The 20,210-nt window shown below is 49.7% G+C and overlaps 2 protein-coding genes across 2 annotated transcripts; both read left to right on the top strand.

Moving 5' to 3' along the window:
• Positions 1-1,067, top strand: UCN2 (urocortin 2). The gene is made up of 2 exons (XM_072347187.1): positions 1-29; positions 639-1,067. The coding sequence occupies exons 1-2, from the start codon at positions 27-29 to the stop codon at positions 1,065-1,067; spliced, it is 432 nt and encodes a 143-aa protein (XP_072203288.1). The 5' UTR covers positions 1-26.
• Positions 1,068-2,334: 1,267 nt separating this feature from the next.
• COPG1 (COPI coat complex subunit gamma 1) lies at positions 2,335-20,133 on the top strand. The gene is made up of 24 exons (XM_072347180.1): positions 2,335-2,509; positions 4,459-4,511; positions 5,313-5,393; positions 6,148-6,219; positions 7,018-7,097; positions 7,550-7,625; positions 7,741-7,833; positions 8,910-8,996; positions 9,137-9,294; positions 9,904-10,037; positions 10,390-10,457; positions 11,034-11,222; positions 11,672-11,767; positions 12,965-13,208; positions 13,583-13,658; positions 13,877-13,980; positions 14,087-14,212; positions 14,607-14,675; positions 15,027-15,169; positions 16,180-16,351; positions 17,325-17,422; positions 18,996-19,134; positions 19,276-19,374; positions 19,737-20,133. Exons 1-24 carry the CDS (start codon positions 2,473-2,475, stop codon positions 19,865-19,867), a joined length of 2,625 nt encoding a protein of 874 aa, XP_072203281.1. The 5' UTR covers positions 2,335-2,472; the 3' UTR covers positions 19,868-20,133.
• Positions 20,134-20,210: the final 77 nt, after the last annotated feature.

The raw sequence follows: 20,210 nt of genomic DNA, 5'->3' as shown, positions 1-20,210 counted from the left end.
GCAGCGTGAGACGAGGACTGCAGGAAATGGTGAGGCTGCATCCCTGAGTGGTGCATTAGGGGGATTCACCTGGGAAACGGGTCACAGGGGTTGGATGCTTTCTGCCATCACTCACCTCCCAGTTTCCAACTCATCCAGCTGCCCCTGGCTGCCTGCTCCGGTGCTTTCCAAAGGGTTTCACCCAGGAGGTGGGATGCGGGATGAGGATGCTGGCTGCATTCCACTGCTTCCCTCTGGCTTTTTGCAGCCAGTCCAAGAGCAGCGCAGGGTCCCGCAGAGGAGGATGCTGAAGATGCCGTACATGTGGCTGCATCATGCTCTTGTCACCCCTCTGCTTATTTTAGGCAAACTGTCCCATCCGAGAGGGCAGCTTTTGCCCCACGCAGCTGATGGGTGGCACTCCTAGGGGGCAGCTTGGAAGCAGGCAGTGGTGGTGTGAGTCCCAGTCCCACGTCACACACTCCTGACCAAAGGGCAGCCGTGGGGCTGGGAGCGGCTGCGGGAGGAGACGCTGTATTGTCCCCATGCTGCCATCACCACCCCATCCCTGCACTGCCACCACCCCGTGTCCTGGATGTGAATGGGACAGGGGGCACCAGGTGGGGGGTGATGCTGAGTGCTGTGCTCTTTTCCTGCAGGCTGTGCTGCTGCCCTTTCTGCTGCTGCCATGGGGCATGGTGCAGGGGTTGAACCTCCAGCACGGCCCCGCTGTGCCCGGTGCCCCCTGGCATGAAGGTGGCTGGGACAATGAAAGCAGCAGCGGGGTCATGCTGGGGGTCCCCGGGATGAGACGTGGTCACGGCTCTGGGGATGGCTCTCAGTTGGATGGAACCACGCAGCTGCTGCTGGAGGAGTCAGTGAGAGAAGCATGGCCCTGGCTGCCAAACCCCGACACCAACAGAGCTGCCGCGGTAAAAAAGAGCAGCAAGGCAAGAAAGGTGTCGCTGTCCCTCGATGTCCCCACACACATCTTGAGGATCCTGCTGGACTTGGCCCGGGAGAAAGAGCTGCAAGCCAAGGCAGCTGCCAACGCCGAGCTGATGGCACGCATCGGGCGCAGGAAGTGACCACAACACGCAGCCATGGCCAAAGGACTCTGTGTGACCAAGGTGGGGGGGGGGCTGCTGGCAGCTGCTCCCTGCACCCAGCTGTGCAGGTGCAGGATTTAGCCCCAGACAAACTGGGTGTGCTGTATAACCGGTGCACACACAGCAGCTGCTGTTCTAACAACCCGATGTCAGCACCGTGGGAGCAAAGCACCGGGCCCAGACAGCCCTGCTGACACCGTGCCTGGCGCAGCGGGATCGGTGTGTGCACGTCCTTGTCCTCAGTGCACCTCTGCTGATGTGCCCCGGAGGGGCCCATCCACACCTTTTAACCCCCATTTCTCCACGTACCCTCTGTCAAGATGCTCTGTACACCATAAAGCCCACCCAGACCTATGAGCGTTGTACATGTGCAGCCTGCGGTGCCACTCAGCGCCGCCCCGGGGTTGCCACGCTCCCCAAGATAAGTGCCGAGCGGGCAGCGTGTGGCCGCCCCGTGCAAAGGGCAGGGCCAGGGCTGGGGCTGCTGCTGGGGCTGCTGGAGCCGGGCTGGACGCAGCCATGCTCTTCGAGGAGCTGCTGGTGCAGGGTGAGCGAGCACGGCGTTGGGGTGGAGATGTCGGGGTGTCCCCACTATGGGGGTGGTATTCCGGGGGTGGGGAGTGGAGCAGGGGGCGCAGGTCAGCTGCTGCCGTCCTGGGGTGAGTGGGGGGTGAAGGGTCACAGCCCTGCCGTGGGGATGCTGCGGGACAGCTGGGTGACACTGAGATATCGATTGGGGTTTGGTCCCATTCCCACTGCCGTGCAGTCCCTGCCGGTGTGCCTGCTGCTGCCGGCTGACACGTTGTCCCCTGCTGCCGCTGGTCCCGGGGTGCAACCTCCGCAGCCCCTCTCAGCACTCCCCAGGTGCCACCATCTCCTCCGTACCCCCCGGTCCCGTAGTCTCCCCCTGGTCCCTAAGTCCCGCGGTCCCGGGTGTCTCCCATGCCGGTGATCCCTGCCCACTGGCACCCCCAGCCCCAAGCTGACCCCCGCAAAGCCCGCCGTACCCCCCATCCCGCTGCCCACACCGACCCCCTCGCCCAGCGCCCACCACCGCTACGCCCACCCCGGAGCCCCCCGAGCCCCGCCCCCTTCCCTCCGCCAATCAGACCTCGCCCTTCTCCCCCCACCTGTCAATCACATCCATCTCCATGGACACCGCTCAGCGCCCCGCCCCCTTCCCGGAGCTCCGCCCCTCCCGCTCTCGCGGCGCTACCGGCAGTTACGTCACGGGGGGTCGGCCCGCGCCTGCGCAGTGCGGCGGCGGCAGTGACAGGCTGGCAGGAAGGGGCGGGTGTCTGCAACGGGACGGGACGGGCTCGGTTCGGCTCGGTTCGGCTCGGCTTACCGCACCGACGGGCCTCTCGCAGCCGCCGGCGGCGTCATGCTGAAGAAATTCGACAAGAAGGACGAGGAGTCGGGTGAGGGGCGGCGGGAGGCGGGAGAGGGCCCGGGGGGAGCCTGAGGAGCCGGGTGGGTTGGGCGGCGGGCGGGCCGGGCCTGTCCGAGGCCGTGCTGCTGCTGTGCGGGCCCCGCTCACACCCGCAGCTCTCCGTCCGTCCGTCCGCCCGTCGCTGCGTCCATCGCAGCTCGTTCTCCTCGCCGCAGCAGTCCGTTCGGGCCCCGCTGGTTTCTCGTGGAAGGAAGACCCCCGGCGCTGCCCCCGCCTCCCCGTGCTGTGTACGTGTCGCAGCGCCGTGCTGTCCCCGTCCCGCTGTTGGGATGGGTTCTGCCTGCTGGGATCCCGCTGCTCCTGTCGATCGAGCTGCCGGCGGTGCAGCCGGGGGTGTAACGTGGTGCTGTGAGATCGGTGCGAATTGGTGCTGGGAGCTTTCTGGGGACGCTGCCTGCGCGGTGTCTGTTTCCCGTTCTGTGATCGGAAGAGCAGTTCGGTGAGGTGTGCTGCCTGCTGAGGCCTTGTGTGATGAATTACCAGCTGCTCAGTGCTGCGAGAGGTGCAGACACGGTACTGTCATTGATGGCCAGCTTAGGGCTTGTAGGCTGCTGCTAGGAAGGCTTTCTGTCAACCATTTTGCTCAAAAGCATTAAACTAAAAGACAGGAGATTTAGACCAGGTATCGGGGATAGTTTTCACTGAGAGGGTGGTGAGGTGCTGACACAGCTGCCTGGAGAGCTGGGGGTGCCCCATCCCTGGGGGTGCTCAAGGCCAGGCTGTATGGGGCCCTGGGCAGCCTCAGCTGGTGCCTCACTCTGTAGTTGACAACCCTGCCTGGGTCATGGGGTTGGAACTAAATGATCTCTGATGTCCCTTCCAACCCAAGTCATACTGTGATTTTGGGATTGTAGATGTGCTGTGCTGCTAGGAGGGCTTCTTGAACCATTTTCTGCAAGCATTTTCAGATGCTTAGACGGGAAACACTTTGCTTTTTCACCACTTTTTTTTCACCACTTTTTCTCTTCCCAGTGTCACCAAAGCATCCATGCTTTGCTCAGCCCCCTGCTGGATTTGCAGACAGCCTGTATCAGAGGAGGGCAGTGAACCTGAAATGAGTTAGGATGCAGATGGCTTTGCCTTTTATTGCAGAGGCTCTGGGCAGCAGCGCGCAGTGCTCCTGGGGCAGGGCAGGTTGTGCTGAACCAATCCTAGATGTCAGGCTTGTTAAGTGTTGGAGTAGCACTAGAAAAGCTGTTTGTCCCAGAGCCAAGGCTGAACATCGGTACTAATTACAGCCTGCTTATCAATAACCGACAGCTTTTGAGATGCTGTGGCTCAGAGATGCTTAAAAGAAGGCAAGCTAATAGAGAGAATGCAGAATAATGATGCTTTTCTCTCAGCTTATTTCATCCTTAATTAGTGAGTTGTTCATTGTTTAATATAATTTATTCTATTAAGAGGAACAATGAATGTTATTCTGTGTCCAGACTCTCTCATTTGCTGTCTTGTTCTCTTAATTAGTGATAGAGCCAAAGAATATTTACTGGTGGATTCCTGATTGGTTTATAATGAAGGGATAAAGCACTCCTGACTCTCCAGCCTGGCAAGCACTCTCTTTGTGTTTGTGACTCTACGCTTTCCTCTAACTGTCTTATTGATGCTCTAACTGTCAGCAACATCTCAGCCCTGGGGCTGGAAGCGGTACCTCGGGGCTCCCTACTATACAATTGATCAGACTCATGGCAAGTTACTTCTTGGTGGGTGATAAATCAAAGGATGTCCTGCCTGCTCTGTCTTCCCTAACTGCTGGGGAATCATCCCGTTAATACTGCTTAAAAAGAGGAGCACTGATTGTGTGGTGTTCACGAAAAAGCTACGCAATAAATGCTGGGCTTACCTTTAAACTGTAGGTGTGTTTTGAGAGTTGCTTTCCCATAGCAGAATCCCTGGACTTTCTTTGTCTTTATTTTGCAGGTGGGGGTTCCAACCCATTCCAGCACCTGGAGAAGAGCGCAGTCTTGCAAGAGGTATATCCTTAGAAGCTGTCCTTTGTGCTGTCCTTCCTGCTTGGAGTGTCCCAAACTCCTGAGTAGATCAATGGGGAATTCTAGTGGGGAAGCAGAGCTTTGTTGTGGTCCTACTAGCAACTAAAGCATGGGGCAATACTCCCACCACTTCTTGTTTTACTGCTGGAAGGAAGAAGGGAGAGGGTTGAAACGGTCTCTGTAACAAAGTATACTCTAAATGGTAAGTAGTAATATAGAATGCGACTGTCTGGGAAAGCTCACCCTAAAACAGGAAAGTTGGGAAATCAGCTTTGAACACCATGAACTTGTAGATTTCAAAGCCAGAGAACAGGCTGCGTGTGGTTATTGAGTGGTCTCTGATTTTACTCTGAAATAAAAGCCTTTTTGTTTGACATCAGACAAACTTCTCAGTCCCCAGCCCCTGTTATTTTGGTGTTATCTGTTTGTTTGCCATACGGTGGATGGTGTTGGTTCCTGTTAGCCCTGCAGAGCTTGCTGACAACTGTCAGAAGGGTAGTGTTTTAGCTAGCACACGATCCAAACTTGTGTGGGTGAAAGTGTGAGGAGGATTTAACCCTTCAACTTTCATTGTGCTTGCATTTGCAATCTCAGGATGAGACTATAGAACCGTCTGTTTAAAATGTGGCCTTGTTTAGCTGGAATTGGGGGAAATCTGATCCAAAGTCCTGAAGTGGATTTTGCCATACCTCACCAACAATTAGTTGTTTATATCAGACCAGACAGGACAATGTTTATTAGGGGGTGTTGATATCAGCATCTTTGTCTGTGATTTGTTTCCAGGCACGTGTGTTTAATGAGACTCCCATAAACCCACGAAAATGTGCTCACATCCTCACCAAGATTCTGTACCTCATAAACCAGGTAAGGGAGAAAAAGTAAGCTGATACCTTGTTTTGCTTGTTAGTTTTCTCTAACTAAACTTTATCTTTGGAATAGTTTTGTTGGCTATATCCAATAAAAGCATTTTAATTAGAACAGTTTCTGTGCTACTAAGCTTCCACTTGCCTTCTTAGTGTCTAAAAACATTCTGTGGGGTAGAGAGGGTAGGAGCAGCAAATCTGGAGAGGTTGGTGTCTGTGATTTCTTATGACTTGGAAGCTGTAAGTCTACAGCTCTTTGATGCCAGAGATGGTTGTCAGTCCAGGCCCTTGGGTCTCTGAAGCTGTGTGCAATAAGGACCAGCTTTGTAAAGTTATTTACCTGTCTCATGGGGTTTCCCTGCTTTGGGATCTCCCTGCATCATTATATGCAACAGCTATAGCTGGCTCTGACTAGCTGTGGTGCTTCTAGGGAGTATGGCATAAGCTTTTCTTACACAAGCCATGGAGACCCAACCTGTTCTGCACCCGTAAGGAAGCTGTCTTGTAACAAGTCATTTTTTTGTAAACCTGATAAATCATGCTGTCATCTACATCGACAAGTAAGCAACATTCAGCCATGGCTGGGGGCTTAGTCAGGCAGGATTTTACTCTGTTTGAGTATGCTGAAGGAGATCTGCTTCCAACCACGCTATGCCTGTTCTCCTTATGTGTGAGACTGAGCCTTGCACCTGCTGCAGGAGCAGATCTGGTTGTGGTAACTGGGGTTTCCTTCCTTCTTTTCAAACTTCTTCTAGGGGGAGCACCTTGGTGTCATGGAAGCTACCGAATCCTTCTTTGCCATGACAAAGCTGTTTCAGTCCAATGATGTAAGTCTGTTAATTGTTTTCTGCTGTATTTATCTAGTGAGACAAGTTGTCAGCAGTGTCTTTTTCAGCCTCAAGATGTCATTTTATGCCGTCAGCCTGCCTGGAGTTACCGATCTCAGTGGGAAGAGTAGGATGAAAGTTTAGAAACAGATTAGCTTCCATTACCTTGCTCCTGTAGCAGTTTAACTAAAGCAGTCTTTGTTCCTGAAACATAGATTCTTCCTCTAAACTGCTGTCTAACTCTTGAGATGGTGCTAGGCATGGTCAAGTGTGTAATCAGATATGCTATGCTTTGTGCCCAGTATTAAAAGATCCTGCTTCCTGCTGAGAGTTAGTGACTGTTACCTGGAGGAGGCCAGGAATTAGTACCTATCCACATTGGTATTACCATCACTAGTTGTCCCCCAAACTACAAAGCATTGAAATCATGAGATGAGCTTAGAAATCCTCAGGCTCTGGGATGCAAATTGCTTTTTTTTTCTTGCTTTTGAGGCAACGTGTTGCCCTCCGCTCCTGATTTCAAGATTTTTGCCTCCTTTGTGTAAAGAACAATTAAATTATGTAATTGTAGTTGTAGGTCTATCTGGTAACCCTGTGGCTGCATCCTAAGGCTGAGGGATTTAGAAGAGGAAGGGCTGCTTTGTTAATGAATATGATTTCCTTACACGTGGTCACTGTGGCTCTCTCAGAGTACCAAGTTGTTGATCTTCACAGTAAAGTCATGGAAGCAGGAAAAATGGAGTTCCCTTCCTACCTGGGATCCTCTGCTGATGCCTGTCTTTCCTCTTTCCTTGTTAGCCAACTCTTCGCAGGATGTGTTACCTGACTATCAAAGAGATGTCTTCTATTGCAGAAGATGTAATCATTGTTACTAGCAGGTCAGTCATTTTGGTTTTGCTGTTATTGCATTCATGCATTCTCCACTAATGCCCTTCCTGCCTCCTGGAGATAACTCTTGTCTCCAAGCACTGTGAAAACAGGAAATGTTCTTGGTGAAGAAAAAGTCTCCTCCTTTGGGAGAGGCCATTCAAATACAGACACTGAACTCTTAGTGATGCATTTGAAATGTGCTGTGTGCTCATAGCCTGTGCTCTTGAGTGCTTGAATTGTCACTTTGGTTACATGATGTGGCAGTGCTGATGTATTTTCCCCTATTGCAAGTGGATCTACGCCTTCCTTCCCACTCTAGTGGGACTTGCTTGAGACCTGCACTTATCTGCTTGACTTTCAGCTGTGCTCTTATCTGCCTGCTGCTCTGTGGGCACTCTACATGCACCTAGGAGCCGCTGGCTCAAGTGTGCAGTATTGAGAGCTTCCTATTTCCAACCAGCTTAACCAAAGACATGACTGGGAAGGATGACAATTACCGAGGTCCTGCTGTGAGAGCACTCTGTCAAATCACTGATGTAAGTGCAGCTTTTCTTTTGGAGCAACCCTAGGCTGTTCACCCCATCCCATTGCATCTCCTCTTACACTCCTGACAGGTTCTCCATATCAGCTGTTGTTTCTTTCTCCCTGCAGAGCACCATGCTACAGGCCATTGAGCGCTACATGAAGCAGGCCATTGTAGACAAAGTGCCAAGCGTGTCCAGCTCTGCTCTGGTGTCCTCCTTGGTAGGTGTGCCCTGCAGGGTGGGCCTGACAAACAGTCCAGCTGGGGAGAACCTGTCTGTGGTGGGCCTGGACATCCTGGGAGTGTCATATTGGAGCTGTCCTTTGGTAGAGGATATGTGAGAAAGAAGAGGGGAGGAGGGGAAGAAGAACACTATTCTTCAGTGTAATACAGTTGGATCAAAGTTTGTTTCTAAGTAATTTAATTCTGGAGACTTATTGCACCATTAGAAAACAGCACATCCTTTCTCCATGTCTGAAGTGCTTGGAGCTGTCTGGGTGAAGGCAGTGTCAGGACCAAGATGTATTAGTGCAGAGGAAGGAAGCTTGTCCAAAGACCCTCCCACGCTGCACATAGTAAAAGCATTACAGCATCCACAAGAGCCTTTGGACCTCTTCAGTTTATTGAGTGATTTGTGGCTGAATACATCTTTGAGAGAATAAATGACCAGCTATGTATGGGGTGCAGATGCCTCTGATACTTTTGTTTTCTGGGCATCCTGCTAAATACCAACCTCACATGTTTATCAGTATTAGGTTTTAAAGTGAAATGTGAGTCAGTATCTAGTAGTGTGATATTTGTTAGGCACTGTGGCAGAGATGCTGGTGGGCCAACGCTCATGATAATATATGTGTTCTTCCTGTCAATAAGAGCACTAAAAGTAGCCTGAGGAGCTTTGGTCTGTTCAGTTCTTGTTTGGAGATTGTAAGCTCTGTAGACAAGAGTGAAGGGGTTTATATGTGTAATACCCGGCACAGTCAAGCTCTAACCATGGTGTGAACACTGCAGCATTATTTCTTGTCAAACAGTTTCCTTTGTTTTGTGCTTGCTAATACTGATAAATGAGTCAGGAGATTTCCTGCAGGGTAGAGCCCCACTGTGAGGACTCTGGGAGGTGTTCAGCCTCTTGAAGCCTCAGTCAGCATGGCCATGTCTCTCATCCCAGTCCTCTGTTCTTTTACAAGTTGTTGCCTCCAGCGCCCTCATGAGGAAGACTTGTTTCTTCTTAATATGGTTGGTGATTCCCAGAGCTTCCTCCATCCTTCTCATGGGTTCTCTGTGGTTTTGTCTCTGGCAGCACCTGCTGAAGACCAGTTTTGACGTGGTAAAACGCTGGGTGAACGAGGCTCAGGAGGCAGCTTCCAGTGACAATATCATGGTGCAGGTAGGAAGCCCAATGGCAACATGAAGAGCTACAAGCAGCAGCTGGGAGTGGAGCAAACTATTGGTGCTCAGCTGGACACACTAGGCCACAGAGGGGATAACAGTGTAAAGAGCTCAGTGTGGTTTTGTTTCCCTGAACAGTATCATGCTCTGGGCTTGCTCTACCATGTGCGGAAGAATGATCGCCTGGCAGTCAACAAGATGCTCAGCAAGTTCACACGCCATGGCCTCAAGTCACCATTTGCTTACTGCATGATGATCCGAGTAGCCAGCAAGCTGCTGGAAGAGGAGGCAGGCAGGTAGGGAGCCTCCTTTCCTTGTAGGAAGAATTTCCTGAGGTCCTGCTTCCGTCTTTTCTTGTGGGATTGCTTGTTGTCTGATGAGAGCAATTATTTCTGTTCTTTGAAGAGCAATGTGCAACTTCTAACCCTTAATTGCTAGTTAAAAGGCAGCAGAGAAAATAACAGGATGCTTTCATGTTGTTAGGGAATTGCTTCTGCAAGTCTTGTCTGTGTAGCTGCTTGCATGTGAAATACTTTGTTGCTATTCTTTCTAGTTTTGTGTAGCTGTTCTTTATCAAGATACTGTTTCATTTTCTCTATCTTCTACTTGGCTAATACATGTGCGCTTTGGCTTCCTAGAGGATGAGATTTGTGGCATGTATAGCGAGCACTGTGTGAGAGCTAAGGGAGGTTCTAGTTAGCCTGTAAGGCACAGAGATTGTCAGCTCAGAAGAGAGCTTAGCAAGCTGGAAGTACAGTGTAATGACCCCTGCAGAATCTGAGGACAGCTGGTTTATGGCTGCTGTTACCTTTCTGCAGGCAACGTACCTATCTTTAGTGCTCCTGGACTCTTTGTTTCTACTAGCATCTTTGTTTTCATTTGTTCTTGCTTTTTCTGTCCCTTAGCCGTGATAGCCCCCTGTTTGATTTCATTGAGAGCTGCCTAAGAAACAAACACGAGATGGTGGTCTACGAAGCTGCTTCTGCCATTGTTAACCTTCCCAACTGCACTGCCAAAGAGCTGGCACCAGCTGTCTCAGGTAAATGTGATGCTCATGGCAATGGTGAGGAAGTTCTAGTCCTACAAGATTGTGCCTGTTGTTTAACCCTGAGAAGCAGGGACCTTGTATAGTTTTGGGCTTGCCTTGGTGCTGTTCTCCTGTTGAGAGGGAGATGGGTGAGAGCTGGCTGCCAGCAGAGGTGTGGCAAAGGGGACAGCAGGGAGGAGAGGAAGGAACCTGGTAAATACAGTTGCTTCTTAAGCCCACTTTTAGCTGTCTTATGCTTGCACATCACATGTTTGTTCATTGAATCTCATGCTATAGGTAGGAAGTGCTTTTTCAATAATAGATTGCCTAAACATCTGCTTTTATTGGTTTTCCTGTCTTGCAGTTTTGCAGCTGTTCTGCAGTTCCCCAAAAGCAGCGCTGAGATACGCAGCTGTCCGTACCCTCAACAAGGTAGGAACTGGTTTCCAGAGAGCTGTAATTGTATCTCCCAGTGCAAGAGAAACTGACTTGAGAAAAGAAAGGAGCCGGGCTGGGTGGTGATTTTATGTGACTAACATCCACCTTGGGCTATAGCCCTGCATTTCTTTGCTTACAAGAGGAATAAAAAGAACACTTTACAGAAGTAAAAAATTGAATCCTTTTCACAGGTCTGTGTGAGGCTGTGTTCCTGTTCTTGCATGTTACTACTTTTCCCTTCTGAGCATCCTGTGCTGAAGGGGCTCCTTGTAGTACAGAGATCAAACCCTGGTGCTTCTTTTTGGCTGCTCCATGACAGTCTTTGCAAGGAAAAAATTAAGATCATTTATTATTACCAGCTGATTCTCTTCCAGTAGTAGATGTGATTCTGCAGGAAGAAAGAACTTCTTTCTTACACTTTGGCTGAATAGTTTGCTTAAGATGACCCTCATGTACAACCTGTAGCATTTATTTTAATATGAAGGGGGTGAGAGCTTACGGAGCAGTCTTTGGAAAGGATCAGTTAGCAATAGTCACAATGGCTTTTCCACTTTTTGTCATCTTCTGTAGGTGGCCATGAAACACCCGTCTGCTGTGACTGCTTGTAATCTAGACCTGGAGAACCTTGTGACAGACTCCAACCGCAGCATTGCCACCCTGGCCATCACCACGTTGCTGAAAACTGGAAGTGAGAGCAGCATCGACCGGCTCATGAAGCAGATCTCCTCTTTCATGTCAGAAATCTCAGATGAATTCAAAGTAAGGAGATGGGAATAGGGGGAATGCACAGATCCCTTAAGGAACCTCTTAGTCTTTGTCCATGTTTGTGGATTAAGCTCTTTCCAGCAGCTAGGCTGCATCATTTTTGCAAGAGAGAATCTGATGCTATCAGCTTAAGTCAGGCCTTAGTCATATAGAACTCAGCTCCAGAGTCATATGTTCTCTTCTAGGAAGAAGCCTTTTGATTAGTAGATCTTTTTTTTTTATTTAATCCAGCAAGCATTGGCTTTTGCTAGGGACTGACCAGCACATTAAAGATCAGTCCCCTCTAATTTCTACGTTAGTATCCTCCTGGAATTCTGTTAAATAACTAAAAGCAAAATCATAGCTTCCAGGCAGGACACCAGCACCAGATCAACACAGTTCAACTATGTATATTCCAGCCCAATGAGACTGTCCTCCTTTTGACTTGCCCCTTTTTCCTCCAGGTTGTAGTAGTACAAGCCATCAATGCTCTGTGTCAGAAGTACCCTCGCAAACACGCTGTCCTCATGAACTTCCTCTTCACTATGCTGCGGGAAGAGGTGAGTTTTCAGGGTAACTGGTTTTTGTCCTTTGTTGTGTTGTCAGACATTTAGCTCTCAAAGCAAACACAGGCAACAGTGAATCTGTTGGCAGACCATCCGTGTTTCACATTTGGACCAACTTTATACATGGACAGCAAATTCCAAGAAGTTTTGTCCCGTGCAAAAAGATAAAGTAGCAACTTAGTAATCACATGGGATTACTTTTGTTCTCTTCTCTGTGCTGCAGCAGCAAAGGGTTCACGAGTACCTACAACCATTCTCTGCATTTAGTTGGGCAGTTTGCAGAAAGGCAACTTTGTGGAGCAAAGCTTGCTGAGGCTTATTTCTAAATGAGCTAACATGCCTGCCACACAGCTGGCACCGCTGCTTGCTCTGACATCTGCCAATTACAACCTCTTGTTTGGGAACAAATGGAAAGCCCTCATTTTACTCATGTGAAAAATGGACCGTGCTACCTTCCCAGATTTTCTATGGGTGGATGGCATCATTATGAATGTAGTTTTGTAGTTCAAACCATTTTGTTTAACGGATGTCTTTAATCCCAGGTAGCTGTGGAAAGATCCCCCAGATGCACAGAACTGTGCATGTAATTGGCAGAGGATAACGTGCAGTTTAATCCTGTGGTGTGTATTGAGGACACTAGTAAATAACGTCTGAAGATAACTGAGTGTTAATGGCATGTCAGGTTATGGGGTGTGCCTGGGGGGAGGTATTGATTGCCTGTCTTCCCACACTAATAGGACCATTTGCTGGGCCCTGCTGTGGCAGATATGATCCATAATATACTTCTTGTGTGATTCATCCTCAGATGTCTGGTGCTAAAGAGAAATCAGATTTTTTTTCTCCTCCCACGTGGCAGTTTTTTATGCATTAGTTCTAGCAGCAGAGGATTGTAGAGGAGCTGTAAGCCCTTCAGGCTGATGGATTCTGTTTCTCTCTCTAGGATTTGTTTTTTTTTCTTGACTACAGCTATTCTGAAGGATGCTGGCGAGAGAGGTTGAGTATTAGCTGATCCTCTGGGAATAAAGAGGGTCAAAAGAGGTGGGCAGCGTTATTGCCCTTTTCCTTTCAAGCACAGATTTAAAGCATTGAGAGTGAGTGACCTTTTCAAAGGAAATTCTTTCCTGCCTGGCTAATTCAGAATGTCTGACGTGCTTTGAGCTTTCCAGCTGAGCGGTTCCCTTTGCTCCCTAGGGTGGCTTTGAATACAAGCGAGCCATTGTGGACTGCATCATCAGCATCATTGAGGAAAACTCAGAGAGCAAAGAAACAGGCTTGTCTCACCTCTGTGAATTCATTGAGGACTGCGAGTTCACTGTGCTGGCTACACGTATCCTCCACCTCCTGGGCCAAGAAGGGCCTAAAACCAATAACCCCTCCAAATACATTCGCTTTATCTACAACAGGGTTGTCCTGGAGCATGAAGAAGTCCGGGCAGGTAAGATATAGAGCTGGAAAGCTGCCCTTTGATAGATTGTCAAGAAAACAGAGTGCATGAATGCTTATGTTTTTGAGGATTGTGATTTGCTGTCATCCTGAGTGGGCATTTTTATACAGCAAAGATCCTGCAGTAATATTGATGAAAGATCTGGCCTGCAGCTGAGAAACAGGAGATGATAGAAGGACTCCATGGGACGAGACAGGGGAGGTCTTCAGGCACTTTGTTAATACATCTGCTTCCTTCTAGTTGCAGTAATGCTGTATGCTGGGTCTAGAGTCTCTGATTTGCCATTTGATCACAGCTCGGGGATGGAGGAAACTTCAGGTGGTTTCTTTTTATCCTTATTCTTTTTTTTATGACTTATGTCTCAGGTGCTGTGAGTGCCCTGGCCAAGTTTGGAGCCCAGAATGAGGAGATGTTACCCAGTATCTTAGTGTTACTGAAAAGGTGAGTGTCACTTAATGTTACAGGGACAGATGGGTTATTTGGAGACCGGCAGAGCGAGGATACTGCAAAGTTGTACTTATAATTAAGCTCAAGTACTACATAATAAGTTATAACATTAGAATGTGATGCGTTATAACTTATTATATATAATTAACCTGGATTGATTCACGTGGGCCCTGCTGCCTTGTGCTGAAGCAGGTTTTCTGCTTTCTTCTCAGATGTGTGATGGATGATGACAACGAAGTGAGAGACAGAGCCACGTTCTACCTGAATGTTCTGGAGCAAAAGCAGAAAGCCCTCAATGCTGGCTACATCCTGAATGGTAATGTAGGAAGTCCTCAAAACAAGACTGTACCTCTCCTGGTTTAATACACGCCAAAGAGATGGCATTATCTGTGGTCTCAGGGACTTGTTCCTTCTGTCCCCAGGTTTAACAGTGTCCATCCCTGGCCTGGAGAGGGCTCTACATCAGTATACTCTGGAACCCTCTGAAAAACCCTTTGATTTGAAATCTGTTCCCTTGGCAACAGCTCCTGTCATTGAGCAAAGAGCAGGTGAGAATCTGTCTGTTGTGTGCTGATCTAAATGGTAGATAGTTCCCCAGCAGATCCAGCCCTTGATCTGTACTGGCCTTGCTGGGAATTGCTGAGATCCATCCTCATCAAATTCTGTGGGATTATGTCTTCTGTAAAGACAAAGGCCAGCAAATCTCGTTACTCCCACTTTAGTGTTTCAGTTAGTCCAACTGCTAATAATAGTAATCGTTTGAATTGCAGTAGCTCCAATGAGGATTACCAGAGGTATTTAGGAAGCTAAAAATGGGTGTCTGCTCTATGGCAAGATGAGAAATGAGCTCTCCTTTGCTTAGTCAATGATCTGGTTTCTGATTTAGTTACTATTCCTGGTTGTATTTGATTGTTTCATTGTTTTGTTTGTTTTTTCTTGCAGAAAATGCCCCTGTTGCTGTAGCCAAACAGCCAGAGAAAGTGGCAGCAACACGGCAAGAAATATTCCAAGGTAAACTGATGCAAGGCCTCTCCTACACCTGTACATGAGAACTGTGTAGCCTCTTCTAGCTTAGCCTGCCTGTTCACTCCACTTTTTCCCCATCTCCCCTCAAAGAGTGGCGTGGGCATCCGAAGCAGTTGTTTGCTTTTGGGGATGCTTGCAGTAGATGTGGGCTGTTGGCAGATGTGTGCTAAAGGAAGATGAAACTGCCTTTAGCTTTAGAAGTTCCTAGTGAAAGCTGGGCTGCTCGATGGGTGTCTATTTGCTGCTGCAGCTTCCAGCTATTTAACTGAAGGCTCTGAGAAAGTTAATGCTTTTCTGAGCTGGGGTAAGCAATTGTTTCTACATCTTCTGCTTCAGAGCAACTGGGAGCGATCCCAGAGTTCCGGGGACTGGGTCCACTCTTCAAGTCTTCACCAGAACCTGTTGCCCTAACAGAGCTGGAAACAGAGTATGTGGTTCGTTGCACCAAGCACACATTTGTCAGCCACATGGTGTTCCAGGTGAGTAGCTATGGTGTGTGGTGCCAAAAGGTGATTGGAAAATAAACTCCCGACCAGTAAAAACTTCACTGGAAAGAAATAGCTCAAGGAAACCTGTGTTCAAAGCTCATCAGTGTAGTGGGCCCTTAGTTTCTCACCCAGTGCAGCAGAGCCTCGGGAAGAAAAGATAAATGAGTGTGCATGTGGTTTTGACTGAACAATGCATATGTGTGCAATCAAAGTGACAATGAGATAGGCACTAGGTGGGGCTGTTCTCATGGAAGAGCTGGTAAGGGAAGCGGTGTTATTTCCTCAGTGTCCCCAGGTGCATGCTTTGAACACAAAAGAGTGAAGCCTGCCATATCTGGGAGGCTGGAAATGTTACCTGACAGGATGGGAGAGGGTTCTTAATTGCCTGCATTTTGTTTTAGCCTATTTATTATAGGTGCTCATTTTTGTGATCCAGCCTTAGCTGGATCACCTTCCTGCTGCAAGGGAGTTGTTCAGGCAAGGTACCAGCCTCTTAGTGTGGCCCTCAGGGAGTTCAAGCAAGTCTTGTGCTCCCCTGTGAGCAACAAGGTTTTGTTTGTAGCCAGTTTCTTTCTCAAAAGCTCAGAGCTGCTCACACAGCCCTCAGAGGAGTTAATCTTTGTTTCTATTGTCCACTTGCCAGAAACAACTGTATGAAGTTGAGTGATTTGTCACTGCATTCAGTTCCAAGTATAACCATCAGGTTTAGATCTGCTGAAATCACTGTCTTGTTTCCTTAAGAAAATATATATATAATATATATATAATATAAAAACAAATCAGTGGAGCTCTGAAAGTTTTTAGCTTCTCCCCTAAAACATTTGGATTCCGGTTCCACTGAGACTAAATGGAAGCATGAACCCTGTGATAGCTAGACTCCCTGCTGAGACAGAGGCACTTGACAAGTTAACACCATGCTCCCACTGCGCGTGAAGTGAATCTGCTGTTACATCTACAGCTGAGAGCTTCAAGCTGTCTTTGTTCTCTCCTTCCCTGCTTAGTTTGACTGTACCAACACCCTGAATGATCAGATCCTGGAGAATGTCACGGTGCAGATGGAGCCAACAGAGGGGTATGAGGTCATTGGCTACATACCTGCCAAAAGCCTGGTGTACAACCAGCCGGGCACCTGCTACACTCTGGTGGCACTGTCTGAAGAGGATCCAACAGCAGGTAAACAGTTTGTGCTCTGTTTTCCATGATATTCCCCCAAATTAAGCATACCGTATTGCTTACGCCCACATGCATTCTACCTTGCAGATATTTATAGACTATGTGTGGGTGCTTCCCTGAGTGATGCCAAGCATGACTTCTCCTTGCTGCTTGAGGGCTGTCAGGCCTCCCTTCTCCTCCTGGTTCCCTTGTGTTAAAACATTGTTGAGTCGGACTGTGGCAACTGGCAGATGAGCACTTAGATCTCTTCTGAAATGTCTTTGCTGCACTCTGGTGTGTCCTTTATCCTGCTCTTCCTTGTGTTAGCACATGGGGAGGCGAGTAGCTGTCTGCCTGGCTGCGATATGCCATGAGGGCACGGAGTACTCAAGGAGCATTTCAGACAAATGGCCAGAATTCCAGGACATCCCCTTGTTTGTCACTGTCGGAACATAAACTGGGCCCAGTCTGTGCTTTGATTGCTGGTTTGTTCTGAGACTGCTCACCTATGTGTTGCTGCCCTTCATGCAGCAGTGCCTGCCTTCAGAGATGAGTCACTGCTTCCTCTCCCAGCTGAACAGTATTAATCATCTGCTGTGCTGCAGTGCGAGGTGGTTTCATTTCCAAGGTGCATGAACTGATCCCTAGATAAGGGTCTCACCTCCTTCACAAGAGGTTGATGGGACACGCTTAGTTTGTATTCCCAACACAACTTGATATTCACGAGTAACAGGACTTGATCTGAAGATTATGGTGCAGCCATCAGGAGTCTGTATTTATCACTGTTTGCTGGCCCTAGCATTACGAATAAGTACTTTGTCCTTGAGAGAGAGGGGGAAAGAAGCTGTCAGCACGCTTTCTAGGTCATGTGCTAAGCCTGTGCTGCTGACTGGGAGGGGGAGAACCCACCTGCCCCGTTTCCCAGCCCCCGTTTCCTGCAGAGGAGTGGATCTGGTGGTAATGTGAGCTTTGCCTTTGCCTCCCCTGCCTGCAGTGGCCTGCACGTTCAGCTGCATGATGAAATTCACTGTCAAGGACTGTGATCCAAACACGGGTGAAACAGACGACGAGGGTTACGAGGATGAATATGTGGTAAGGAGCTGGATGTGTGACCCATCAGACAAACTGCAGTCGTCGTGAGGGGTGCTGTGATCTGTACCCAGTAACTTGCTGTGCAAGCAATGGTGTGCCCACTGACACTGCTGCAGACAGAATCACAGGGAGGGGAGTCTTGCTGCCCCTGTGGTGTCTGTCCCAAGATCCAAGATGTGGGTTAGGAGAGCTTGTTTGTCTCGTTTGGAGCATCCTCCTGCTGCTCTCCAGGCAGAGCCCTGGATATCACAGTATCACAGTATCGTGAGAGTTGGAAGGGACCTTAGAGATCATCGAGTCCAACTCCCAGGATTTGAGCCCTTCTGTGTAGCAGAGCAGCATTTCATATGCAGGGTACTTGCATTTTGGGAGGCAATGGTGTGTCTCCTGGCCTTGGTTGGCTGTGCCCTATGGGCTCCAGCAGCGGCACGGGCAGTTCTGGGGACAGAAGGCTGTTGGCCATCTCTTCTTCCCACCAAAATTGCTCCATGTGGTTAATTACCAGTGGCCTGTCTGATACAGGAGGACTGCCATCCTTGCTCTTCCTCTGGCGTTACCTCCTTAGCAGTGAGACTGATGAAAGCACTGATGCTGTGAAGTCATGTCTCCTGGCTGTTTTACCGCACAGGAAGAAGCTCAGCTCATGCTTGGTCAAAAACTGGAGCTGCCTCACAGAGGGTGGTGTTTTCCCTCCAGAGATGAAGGGATGTTGTGACATGAATTCAACTTGCCCTCTTACCTTCAGAAGCTGTTTTCTCTGTGTTGCCTGTCGCTGTTGTGAATGTGATTAGGGGAACTGCTGTGCAGTGAGTCACTGAGGACATGGCATCCTCCCAGAAAGAGCGGGGAGGGATTTTACCAAAGGAATGCGTAAGGCTGACCCCTCTGCCTGCTTCCCACCAGGCACCGGGGCATCAGAGTGATATTTAAACAAACTCTTCCATCTGTTTCAACTAGATTCAAGGGGAGATTTCTTTCCTGCAGCAATTGCTACAGTGAATGCAGGCTGGTGTCAGGACAGCTCTGGCACTGACTGCTCTTAGATACATGCTCCAGAGGGACCAACCCGGTTGTTCCTTGCACAGACGTAGTCACAGCAGCGGTTCAGCTGTCCTGGCACGCAGCCTTATGTTACAGCAAACATCTGACTGTGTCTCACGGTACTTTACCAGCCTACAAAACAAGAGGCCAGGAAGGCAAAATACAAGCTTATATGCATTCTAGGGTAGCAGATGGCACACCAGTGTGAGCACCAGCAGCTCTTATGTTTTGTCCACTGCTCTGGCTGTTTGCCCGGTGCTCTGATCCTTGTCAGGCCAAGGGCTGAGCTCAGGTTGGGAACCTGCTCTGTAAGCCCTGCAAGTGGCATAGCTTGGCTTCCCAGGACAAGCAGCTGCTCAACTAATTGTTCTTTGCTTGAAGAAACTAGAAGGGACGGAGCTTGCTCTGATCTATTCCTAAGTAGAAGTGAAGGCTCGTCTCCTGGGTCCGCCTGATCTCAGTCTGCAGCTCACTCTGGAGAAGGCAAGGTAAGTACCAACCCTGTTTCACTTGGACCTCTTCTTACGTCCAGCTTGAAGATCTTGAGGTAACAGTGGCTGATCACATCCAGCGAGTTCTGAAGCCCAATTTTGGAGCTGCTTGGGATGAAGTGGGTGATGAGTACGAAAAGGAAGAAACCTTTACTTTATCTGCAATTAAAACCCTTGAAGGTAAGGCAGTGTCTGAACCCAGGTTCTTAACATTTCCCTCCCTCGAGCAAAGACCGCAACACGCAAGGAGGGCTTCCATTGCTCTGCGTGTCCTTGTCGAGGCAGCCGTGCTGCAGAGCCTGTTGCAATTCTTCTTCACAGAGGCTGTTAGCAACATCGTGAAGTTCCTGGGGATGCAGCCCTGCGAGCGGTCGGATAAAGTGCCGGATAACAAGAACTCTCACACGCTGTACCTGGCAGGTGAGCCGTGCCGTCAGCTCTGTGCTGGAGCAGCGGCTCCTTAAGGTTGCACTGAAAGGCAGAGCAGGAGCTCGTGGTTTGGACGGACCCCATGCCATCGCTTTGTGTCTTTTGCAAGTGTAGGGTAACTGGTATTGGAAATGGGGGGGAGCCGGGGGGAGCTGAGCTGGGTGGGATTTGCAGCCTTGGTGAGCTGCAGCTTTCTGCCCTGGAAGGGGCTTGAGGGGAGAAGGGTGGCGCTCTGCCCAGCGTGTGCTGGACACTTTGTATTACTACAAGTGCTCCGGGTCGCTCCCGCTGATTGAGAGTCACCCCGTGGGGTCCCTTCTAACCCCCCTCCTCCTTCCTCCCCCGCCTTCCAGGTGTGTTCCGGGGCGGTCACGACCTGCTGCTGCGGGCTCGCCTGCTGCTGACCGACACGGTGACGATGCAGGTGACGGCCCGCAGCGCGGAGGAGCTCCCTGTGGATGTCATCATGGCCTCTGTGGGCTGAGCGCTGCCCGCTGCCTCCCCTTGGGGCGGCGCTTCCTCCTCTCTGCCACTGGGAAAAGGGATCACGTTCGCCGCAGCAGCTTCTTCAGTACATTTGGGGACCTGGACGCGGGGCTCTGTCTGTAAAATGACGCTGTTTTTAAGCTCTGATTTTACCAAACGCTTTGCCCCGGGGGGCGGCTGCGAGCCGGGCCGTTCCCCCGGCCGCCATCCCGGCAGCTTCCCGTCGTTCCGAGCTGACAATAAAGCCTCTCGTTGCTCCTCCTCCGTCTCGAGTTGAGCTGCCTTTGCTCCCGGGCGTCCATTTCAGCGCCGTGCCGGCTCAGCCCGCCCCTCCCGGCACC

This window comes from Excalfactoria chinensis, chromosome 12 (assembly GCF_039878825.1).
Source record: "Excalfactoria chinensis isolate bCotChi1 chromosome 12, bCotChi1.hap2, whole genome shotgun sequence".
Classification (NCBI taxonomy): Eukaryota; Metazoa; Chordata; class Aves; order Galliformes; family Phasianidae; genus Excalfactoria; species Excalfactoria chinensis.
Note: the sequence above shows the minus strand (reverse complement) of the source record. Positions and strands in the feature narration are given on the sequence as shown.

Excerpts from the sequence above, each read along its gene's own strand:
- COPG1 (XM_072347180.1), top strand. The coding sequence starts at position 2,473 with ATGCTGAAGAAATTCGACAAGAAGGACGAGGAGTCGG. Across the intron at positions 10,458-11,033 it reads CTGTCCGTACCCTCAACAAG|GTGGCCATGAAACACCCGTC; the intron begins GTAGGAACTGGT and ends CATCTTCTGTAG. Across the intron at positions 13,659-13,876 it reads ATCTTAGTGTTACTGAAAAG|ATGTGTGATGGATGATGACA; the intron begins GTGAGTGTCACT and ends CTTTCTTCTCAG.